The sequence below is a fragment of the Crinia signifera genome, chromosome 5, assembly GCF_055691185.1.
Source record: "Crinia signifera chromosome 5, ASM5569118v1, whole genome shotgun sequence".
Classification (NCBI taxonomy): domain Eukaryota; kingdom Metazoa; phylum Chordata; class Amphibia; order Anura; family Myobatrachidae; genus Crinia; species Crinia signifera.
Genome location: NC_139221.1, coordinates 156748800 through 156759521, shown reverse-complemented (window position 1 = coordinate 156759521; position 10722 = coordinate 156748800). Strand labels below are relative to the sequence as shown.

Sequence of the window (10722 nt, the reverse complement as noted above, 5' to 3'; positions counted from 1 at the left end):
TTTTATCAGAAAGAGTGAACTAGTATAAGGCCCTATGTAAGACAGGCATGTCCAAACTATGGCACTCCAGATGTTGTGAAACTACAAGTCTCATCATGCCTTGCCACAGTTTGCTATTAGGGAATGCTAAAATGATTGCAGGGCATGCTGGGATGTGTAGTTTCACAACAGCTGGAGGGCCACAGTTTGGACATGCCTGATGTAAGAAGTAAACCCTTGATGATTTTGTTTTGTTTGCGAAGGAAAACCAAAACAACACTGATAAATTGCTCAACATACAAAGACACCTGTTAGTTGCAAAACCTCCTTCTCCAGGTATGGTTCATCTTATTTATTGTGAAAGCGACAGTGTGAATGTTTGTTGCAAATCAAATACAAATGACTATTTCAAATAAAAAGATCTCTGTTGTCACTACAAAATGAATCTTTGCTGCAGACCTTGGCTCTTCGTGTTCACATGTCAGTGAGCCGAACAAATCCACATTTCTGACATAATAGTTAACATATAATGTTTATAAATGTGCATAATACAATCATAAATGCAAACACAGTAATTATACAATATTTACAAAGTTGATATGTACTGAAAGACAATGACAAATAATAAAACATTCTCATTATAAAAATGACATACTGTAAGTAGTTAGCGGTCTCTTCTAAAATATAAATATATATCTTAGATTACATAAAAATAATATAGTAGCTTAAACTGGCAGTGGTTTTAAAATGCATATCCAGAAACATTTGATTATAAATCCAGAGAATACATATAGGGAACCTTTAGAAAATATATTACAGCCCCACAGCTGCATATGAACCTGAGATAAATAGTGGATGGAATAGTGAGACCAGGCCTTTCCTCGCTGGCTAACACGTGACATAGTGCACTGCATGGGAAAGAGGGAAAGTTGGTATCTATATATTTTATTGCTTCTTCAAATGATGGTCTGTACGAATAAAGGAATGTCCTGGCCATGTTCCTGGCTTTATGACGGATGATAGTGGTGGTAATGATGATGATGATGATGCTCGTGATGGTGATGATGCTCATGCCTCTGAATGACAGGGATAACATATCCTTCATTGGTTAAAACTGGTGGAAAATCCCGAGTTAATTCATGATCCCCGGCTGGTTGGGAGATAGTGGCCTTTAGTGGGGAGTGAGTGTCCTTACTCTTCTGCCTGTATTTCCTGTGATTGTGTTGCTGTTGCTGGAGGTGGTAGAGATCCTGTCCACTGTGAAATGCTTGAGGCTGAGATACTGGCACGCTGTAGTTCATTCCTTTTCCTGATTTGCCGCCGCTTACTCCGTTCGGTACGACAGAAGGTTTTCCACAGCCTTTAGGAGACTTGGTAAATTGCTTATCTTGATTTTTATTCCTTTGTTGCACTTCAGATAACCGAGGCATAGGATCAACAAGTGGCGCAGTATAATCATTGAGTACCTGTGACCTCCGGTGATATATTGGATGAGCATCAGATTCCTGAGAGCGGGACCTGCTCTGAGAATGAGAACTCTTATTCTGCACTGGCCTGGATTGTTCCTCAGGTGATCCTGTGGAGAATATACATATATATAATGATACTAATAAACAAAGTATCTTTAATTTTTTTGGGCCTAACTGTCTACCTGCAGCATCCTTTTCTGCCCTCTGTGAGGTGACAACAAGGGCACACATTACCACTAATTACAGTACCCAAACTCTGCAGATATTCAAGCACACCTCTATGGGGGATGCAGTCAGGATGCCATTGTTCAGTATTCCGACTGCCAGAAAAGAACACTGGTGCCAGAATTCTGACAGGATGGGGATGACGACACCGAAACACTGGCAGCCTACATCCCAAAAGGTAAGTATGCAGGGTGGGTTAGTGTAAGGCTATGGAAGGGGGGGGGGGGGGCTTAGGGTTAGGCTGCAAGCAGGGAGGGTTATGGAGTAGGGTTAGGTTGCTTACAGAGCCCCTGTCAGGATTCTCCATATCCGCATGCTGGGGTTGTACTTTTGACCGCTGGCATCCCCACTGCCAGGATAATGTATGTATCCGATTTTATTATAACCCCTCAAAAACACTTCCCATTATTGATGACCAGGGATGGGCAAAAAATGTCCAGCCAGGCAATTGCATTTGGCCCATTGCGGCATATAAGAGGTCTGTCTGTATCTGCCCCTACAGTATCCAATGTGCAGTCATGAAGAGAAAGTCTGTTTTGGTTGCTTTTGCAATCGTAAAAAAAATTAATTCTGTGTCTGAGGTCTCAAGTGACGTGAGGTAGAACTCAAAGATTACCCCCATACAGGGCACTGGCTGGCTCAGCCAATCCTGAGTCTTTGTTCCAGCTAATCTGGTATGTATTAAGAGGCAGCGTGTTCCTCCTATTTTTGTCTCTTTCCTGAGCCCCAGAGCCAATTGCCAATGTCCCGCTTCTCCCTGGCAATCAAAGAGTTTGCAGATATGATTGCAGTGAGTGCTCCAGGGTTAGAGATTATCTCACCCTATAAGTGGGTTACTTACAGCATGTATCATTATTACTGATCAGTATTTGTGTGTGTGTGGTCAGACCCTCGTTAGTGTGACACTCACTAAGGAGCGCTCTTTCTAAAATAGGCCATTCTAGCTCAATGTTATAACATGGCTAATGTACCTCGCAATGCAACTCATTACTGATTAATTAAGGAAGTCTCCTTCATACCTTGCTGTTTTTACCAGTTATTATAATGCATATGTTGGTTACTGTAGATTCTCACCTGGACCAAATCTGGACGTATAATTTTCTATTCCAGCTAAGTCAAGATAATGATTTCTTCTTTCTGTGTTTTCATCTACACAGTAAAGATCACCATTTTCATTGCAAGAAGGTTGTTCAGTGACAGGTCTCCTAAAAACAGGTAATAAGACAACTGTAAAAAAAAAAAATACAGCCCAAAGCTTTCATATGGATTTATTCTAATTGCTGCACAGTTTGTAGAGAATTAATAAAGCTTCAGAAGACTAGAGAGTATTAGATAGATAGATAGGTGCCAGATGACTGCTCGACAGTCAGGATTTCGACTCTCTGTATACCAACATCGGAATCCCAACTGTTCAAATGCGGACAGGGGCTATTCTCCCTCAATGGGGTACACTTTTGTTTTTAATTTCTTTTTTATTTGCTAGCCTTCTTCTCAACAATTTTTTTTGCCTGATAACCTACAAGTGTCAGCAGTGTGGAGTCATGTCGACGCATGGCTGCTGTGAGCGCTGATGCAGGGATGGACTGCCAATGAGAGAACATATGACTGGTCGTGTCTATTCTATAATTCAGAGACCAGTGGAGAAAGTCCTTCTTAGATGAATGAGTGACAGGTCTAATAGAAAAAAGTTACATCCTCTTTTGGGTCCACCTCCAGAAACCTGATTTGTAAGAGGTTTACCAAGTTACAGGGAAAAGTGTCTGGCTTTAGATCAATCAATTACCATCCTTTTGGATTCAGACATGATTGTTCCAGTAACAAAAAGTTAAAAAAAAAATTGTATGTACAATAATTTATGTTGCAGTTTCAGGTTAGTAAATTATGTTTACCTCACATTTGCAGATAACCTTTTGTCCGCTATCTTCAATTCTTCAGGGTGTTCAGTTTGAATACCTTCACGATCTGTGAAAACATAACATTTTAAATGTACCAATGACCGAACAATTTCCAATAAAAAAAAGCATTACAAGCAGGAGTTAGGTGCTCATTTCTATAAAAAAAGGAAATATTATTTGAAATGTTTTGTAGAAAATGTGTAATACTGTACCTTTCATTTACTTACAAAGTAAATGAAAAAAAATTAAATAAATTAGGGTCTCCCATCCTGAGGAACAACCATCCCTGGCTGAAAGCAAAGATGCTCTGGATGCCTACATACAGTGGTGGATTGACATAGATATTAGGCTGGGATTCAGCAGGACCCAATGCACACAGGCTCCTATGCAGCCGCCCACACAATAGCGGAATGGGTCCTACCGCAACATGCTGAGGTAGGACCGGATGGAGGATGACCGGATTTCAAGGAGAACACATACATTTCAATGTACAGTATGTGTTCATTCAGTGTCCAGCTTGTAATCAAGTTGTACACTGCCTATACTGCGAGAGACCATGCTGCTGCAGGGGTGTTTCAGCTCTCTCTGTGCCTTCCTGCACCTTGGCTCCACCCCCCATTCCTGGCTCAGTATGTGCAGCAGCAAAGGGAGAGGGGGTTTGCGGTGGCAGTCCTTGTCCCCATCAGTGGCAGTGCAATCCTCCATTAGTATCAATAGTGGTGTTGGTCTGGGTCCCCCATTGGCAACTGAGACAACCAAAAGGACCGTGGCCAGCCAATCACTACTCCGCACCCTTGAGCTAGCTAGATTAGCTAGCGCAAGACCGGGGGCAGGCAGTCTGGTGGTGGAGGAGGAGTGGTGAAGAACTCCTGAAGAGGTAAAGCCCTGGGGAAGTTGCGGCCATGCAAAAGAGCTTAAAGGGCGCCTCCCACAGATGTAGGTGCAGATAAATTAAAGGGGTACTTATATGTTAGTTGGGCGCCCACTATAGTTAGTACGCAGATACACCCACTATCCATGTAGGCATGGAGTTGATTTTATATAGTTTGGCGAGCGCAGCGAGACCCCGAGCCCGAAGCGCGGCGAGCGTAGCGGTAAACTAAGCAAATAGCTTAGTGGGCACCCACCTAACATACAAGTACCATAAAAGGTGTTGTGTGGTTATTTAATATTGCCTTTGCAGGGGGACTATAGGTAACAGCAGGCCCTTATTGGCTTACATGCTGATACTTGTGGTTCTCTAAATACCAGCATGTGTGGCAGGCATGCTGGGAACTGGAGTCCCACTAGAATATAACAATATTACTTGAAGCAAAAACTATCAAGCCCACACCCACCACCCAGGGGTGCGGGGGATAGCCCCTGGCTTCAGCCCAGGCCTGGGGTGCCCTGGAGATGAGGGAACTCTTTATTTGGGGGGGAGCCCAACTCCCCAAGAACTCCCGGCCTGGGCTGACTAGTTAGGATGGGTAGTGCTTTAGCCATGGGACCCTGCCAAGTGTATCCCCCTGGCTATGGCATTACACTCCTTGCTAGTGGAGCCCACTACTGTTCCCTAAAATACATGGGACCATCACTCATTTTGTCCCCCATATTTTGGGAAACAGGGCTAGCTTAAAGAGCCCGGTGAGAGTTCTAAAAATATAGGAGACCGCAGCTCATTTTTCCTGCCAACAATGGCATCCTGCTAAAATGCAATGTGTGAACACAAGAAGGTGTATCCTGCCAAACAGTTCCTGTTTGACTGCATCCTGCTAAAATGCAAGCCTTACAGGTCAAGATTCTCGGGAGGCCAAAGCACCTATGAGGCAACCTGTCTTTTTTAATATGTAACTGAACAGGAGAGTGAGAGTGGGCGCTCTACCTCGGTTGCCGGCTGCTAAGTCTGGTTTGTCCAAACCCAGGGTAAGTTAAATAACAAGAAGGTGACTAGCGCTCAGGCTATAACTTGATAACGGAGATGATATTTAGTGTGGTACAGCTTGCGTGTAAAGCAGGGTTACAAATAACAACAGTGTGCCAGTATAATGAAAGCAAAGGTGTTTATTGTCATTTAGTAAAAAATGACATCCAATGGTGGGGGTGGTGAGGGATGGGAGCCCTCTATAGGAGGGGTGTGGGGGGCTGGTGGTGGCTGCAAGAGCCAGAGTCCAGAGTCTTACAGGAAAAAGTAAAAGTCACACAAGCACACTCCGTTTCACCTCCTGCGGTGAACACAGTCTGTGTGCTGGGTGGAGATGGATGCTGTGGAGATATTAGTGCACAGAGAAATCGTTTGGCTGTGGATGGTAGGTCACAGTCTTATCATAGGGTCATGATAAGTGTCCAGGTGTCGCTCAGGTTAAAGAGCGTCCTCTCTGCTGGCCAAGCGGTGCACCTAGCACTTACCTGATACCGCTGATGTCCTCAATCCTTCCGTCCCTCGCCGCTTCGCTGCTGAGTGGACTGTATCCTGCTGGTGTCTGCACAGCCGTGCAGATCACCAGTGAGTAACCGCGTCGCTTCAACAGAGACAGAAGCACTTCCGGGTCCCGCTGGCTTGCGTTCGCCGGGTGCTCCTGATCTCTGGAGTAACTCGGGCTGCACTCCCAGAGGGGAGGAGGCTTGTTGTAGATAGCTGTGTATGAGGTGCTGTCCAACGCGTTTCAACCCCGCTGGGGTCTTTTTCAAGGATAAGTGAGCTGCTTTGCTGAAGTGTTTTTATGAGGGTTTGTTTGTGGGATACGCCCCTTGGAGGCGGGCGTCCATTGGGTGTTGTTGCTGTCCATCTGATGACAAGTGCTGATGAGCAGAGTTCATTGGTGCATATGATGAGAAGTGCTGATGAGCGGAGTTCATTGGTGCATGTGACTGCAGAGCATCAGGTGTGTGGATGCACCAGTAATCTGTATACAATCAGATTCATTAAGTGCTTTCAGGTGTGCTGGCTTATGGAAAAGGTCAACCTATATTATGTAGACCTTGTGCCCATGTTAGTACGCTGAGAGTCAGATGCTGCATGATGTGTGGCAGTCTAGTGGCTCTACATGGAATCGCAAGTTCAGGAAGTGGTCGACATGGTGTGTGTCGACCTTATGTGTGTGTTGATGACGGAATGGGCTGGAAATGGGGGTACTGCTTGAAAGTGAACATGGGGGCTGGTGGGGAAATTGTTGGTGTTTTTGTTCACTTGAGTGTAATCATGTTTACTGTTTAACCCTTGCTTGTGTATTTGCCGGGAGGAGCCAATCATCTCAAATGCTGGTCACCATATGTCATGTGGGTTATTTCTTGAGTGGCATTTATCTGGATATTGCACCTAGGTTGAAGTCTATGTTTAAGCCATTGGGTTTGAGAGTATTGAGTTGGTAGATCCAGAACATCTCTCTTTTATCCAGGGTGGCCGTGAAGTCCCCTCCCCTCCAATTTCTTTTGGGGGCCTCAATAGCTGTAAATTTCAGTCCTTTGGGGTCACAGTTGTGTCTGTCTTTGAAGTGTGAGGACAAACTGTGTTGTTCATATCCCCTTTTTATGTTTCTAACATGTTCGTACATTCTGGTGCCCAGAGATCTAGTTATTCTGCCTATGTACTCTATGTTGCAGGGGCATTTTATAAGATATATTACTCCAGTTGAGTTGCATGTCAGATGTTCCTTGTATTTAAATGTTTTATTCACAGTGGTTGAATGCCAGGTGGTGTTGGCCTTAGTGCTCATGTCTGACATACATTTGCACCCTGCGCATCTACCACAGTGAAAAAAACCTAAGCTGTTGGTCAGGGTGCTCTGGAAGGAGTTTGAGGGTTTGATATGATTTTTCGTCAGTTTTTGTTTAAGGTCAGGGGCTTTTCTGAAAACTACCTTGGGTTGATCTTGAATGAGTGTTTTTAAATCTGTGTCGTCTTGCAAAATGTGCCAATGTTTCTTTAAAATCCTCTTGAGAGTGTGTGCTGATTGGTTGTATTGAGTGATAAATAGTATGTTATTGTTGTCCGTGCTTAATGTCTTGTCTCTTATGGTCAGTGTGTCTTTCCGGTCTGTGTTGAGTATTTCTTGTTGTGCAGTCTCAACTAGTGTAGGGTTGTATTGTTTTTCCAGGAATTGTTGTTTGAGTTCGTCAGATTGTGTGTTATAGTCTGTGGTCTTGGAACAGTTCTGCCTTATTCTGCGGAACTGTCCTTTGGGTATGTTATCAAGCCAAGGTCTGTGATGTCCGCTGTTATACAGTATGTAACTGTTGACATCAACAGCCTTTTTATATGTTTTGGTCTGAATGGTGTCGTGTTCTATGTAAATTTCCAAATCTAAAAATTGTACTGACTGTTTACTATAGTTAAGGCCCCCATACACTATGAGATTTATCTGACCTGTAAAATTGCATCTGATTTCCCCTGAACTTCCCCGGCAGCTTCCCAGGATGCCTACATCCAATTTGACACTTGATGTGCCATTTTTTTACATCCAATTTGTGTCAGATAAATCACATGTGATTTATCACATGTGATTAATCACGTGATTTATCTGACACAAATTGGATGTGCCATGAGATTTATCTGATGGGATGGCCCTAGGGAGTGGCCTGAACAGTGCTATACCTTGCAAGTATTATGCTGCCCATACATATGTGAGATATTATACCGTCAAAAATCGCATTGATAGATATTATGAGCTGCACATAATATTTATCGAATTGCATGAGCAATCGCATGTGGTTTTTAACCACATGCGATTGCTCAAATGCAATCAGCGTTGGGACTAGAGCGGGGACCGGAGCTGGCAGCGGGGACCGGAGCTGGCGGCGGCTGAGGACCGGAGCGCTGGTGGGGACCGGAGCTGGCGGAGGACAGGAGCGCACGGTGGCGGCAGTGGAGGACAGGAGCGCTGGCAGGGAGCGGTGTACATACCTGGCTGGGGACCGGAGCTGTCAGGCAGCGGGACTCAGCAGTGGCAGCATATGACTTTGAAACACTGGATGGCCCTCTGATTGGCTGAGGCCGCTGAGAGAGAGCTCTCTCAGCCAATCAGCGTCCGCCTGAATGTGAGGCCGCTGATTGGCTGAGAAAGCTCTCAGTCTCAGCAGTCTCGGCCAATTAGAGGGCCGTCCAGTGTTAAGGGGTATATAGGCTGCTATTTGGGTATAAGCGGGTTATATATGTAGCAACCCACTAACCCTGACACACTAATGTTGACACACGGACAGATGTGGACACAGTGATGCCTACACACAGACAGATACTGAAACATGGACACTAACACAGTAACCCTGAAATGTTGACACACTGATGCCGACATACAGACAGATGCTAACACATGGACACAATTATGCTGACACATGGACAGAAGCCGACACGCTGATGCTAACACACAGGAGCTCACACAGCCAAAGGACACTGACACATAAACCCCAAACACGCTGACACACTGATTCTGACACACAGACAGATACTAACAATGCTAACATACCGACACACCAATGCTGACACATAGACAGATGCAGACATACTGATGCCGACACACAGACATATGCAGATACATGCACACTGACACAGTAACCCTGACATGATGACACATGGATGCCGACATGCATACATATGGTAACACACTAACACAATGATGCCGACACACAGACATCTGTATTACACATATAATATTCTCTGCAGCCCGTCCACTGCTGTCATTCAGCAGCTGGGGAGAGGTGGGGGGGAACAGACATTCATTAGCTGGTCAGGGGGCTCCGGGCTCTGCAGCCCGTCCACTGCTGTCATTCAGCAGCTGGGGAGAGGTGGGGGAACAGACATTCATTAGCTGGTCGGGCGGGTCCAGGCTCTGCAGACCGTCCACTGCTGTCATTCAGCAGCTGGGGAGAGGTGGGGGAACAGAAATTCATTAGCTGGTCAGGGGGCTCCGGGCTCTGCAGCCCGTCCACTGCTGTCATTCAGCAGCTGGGGAGAGGGGGGGGGCGTCCGGGCTTTAAAGCCCGTGCAGACATCCAGATTGAAGCAGGGAGGGAAGTCTTGTCACTGCTGCCCTCCCATCGTGCCTGCCCCTTCCAGTGACGCCGGCTGCTGCTTCCACACTGGGGGTTGAAGGAGGTCCACAGCGCCGGAAGGAGGTACCCGGAGCTCTATAGATAGATCGGATCTGAAACATCGTGGGTGCTAAAAAGCACCCATGCTGGCTCAGATTCCGATATATCTTATGTTCAGCAGGTCCGACCACCTGATCCAATCTGATGAGCACAGGAACGCGCATCAGATTGGATCAGATGTCACAAACATGCGATTTTGGGCCGATTTCACCCGATTTATCGGCCCAAAGTGCCGAAATCGGGTGAAATCGGCCCAAAATCGCATAGTGTATGGGGGCCTTAAGTCGTAAATCTTAGGTTATTGTTGTTCGTGTTGAGTTGTTGTGTGAAATTTTTTATGGACTCTTCCGTCCCTCTCCAGATGAAAATTATGTCGTCAATATATCTCCGCCATAGGATCAAATTGTCGCTCCAGCCATGCTCACCCTAAATATGGTCCTCCTCCCATTTCCCCATAAAGAGGTTCGCATAGCTGGGCGCCACTTTTGATCCCATGGCGGTCCCGGTGGTCTGTAGATACAAAGAATTGTCGAACCAGAAGTAGTTATGTAGTAGTATGTAGTCTAGTGATTTCATGATGAAGTCTGTGTGCTCTGGTGGTAGTGTTGAGATAGTGTCCAGGAAGTGTTTGGTGCTGTCGAGTCCTTGTCTGTGGTTGATGATGGTATATAGGGATGTAACATCGCTGGTGGCTATCCAAAAATCTTCCTGCCAGTCTATGTGTTGTAGCGTGTTCAGTATGTCTGTGGTGTCTCTGATGTAAGAAGGTAAATTTTTCACTATTCCTTGTAGGAAGTTGTCTGTGTATTGAGCTAAGTTGGCGGATAGTGAATTGATCCCTGAAATAATGGGTCTACCTGGTGGGTTTGTGGGGTTTTTGTGCAGTTTAGGTAAGTAGTAAAATACCGGTATGATGGGGTGTTCTGTCCTGATGAATCGTTTAACATCTTAGGAGACACCAAGACTTACCAACAACTCAAACAAGACCCCACATCCGCATACAAAAAAGAACTAGACACCCTCCTAGCAGAGGGGAAAAGCATGGGCATTCTTAACAAAGCAGAATACACATTCATCAGGACAGAACA

At 45.4% G+C, this 10722-nt stretch overlaps 1 protein-coding gene across 2 annotated transcripts in view; it reads right to left on the bottom strand.

Moving 5' to 3' along the window:
• Positions 1–286: 286 nt before the first annotated feature.
• Positions 287–10722, bottom strand: part of NKD2 (NKD inhibitor of Wnt signaling pathway 2) — a 107014-nt gene continuing 96578 nt past the window's right edge. For both annotated transcript variants that reach the window (XM_083188156.1, XM_083188157.1), the window contains 3 exons: positions 3563–3635; positions 2748–2878; positions 287–1555 (listed from right to left, as the gene is read on the bottom strand). In XM_083188156.1, coding sequence (XP_083044282.1) covers positions 987–1555; positions 2748–2878; positions 3563–3635 — 773 coding nt within the window. In that variant the 3' untranslated portion in view covers positions 287–986. The remainder of the gene's footprint in view (positions 1556–2747; positions 2879–3562; positions 3636–10722) is intronic.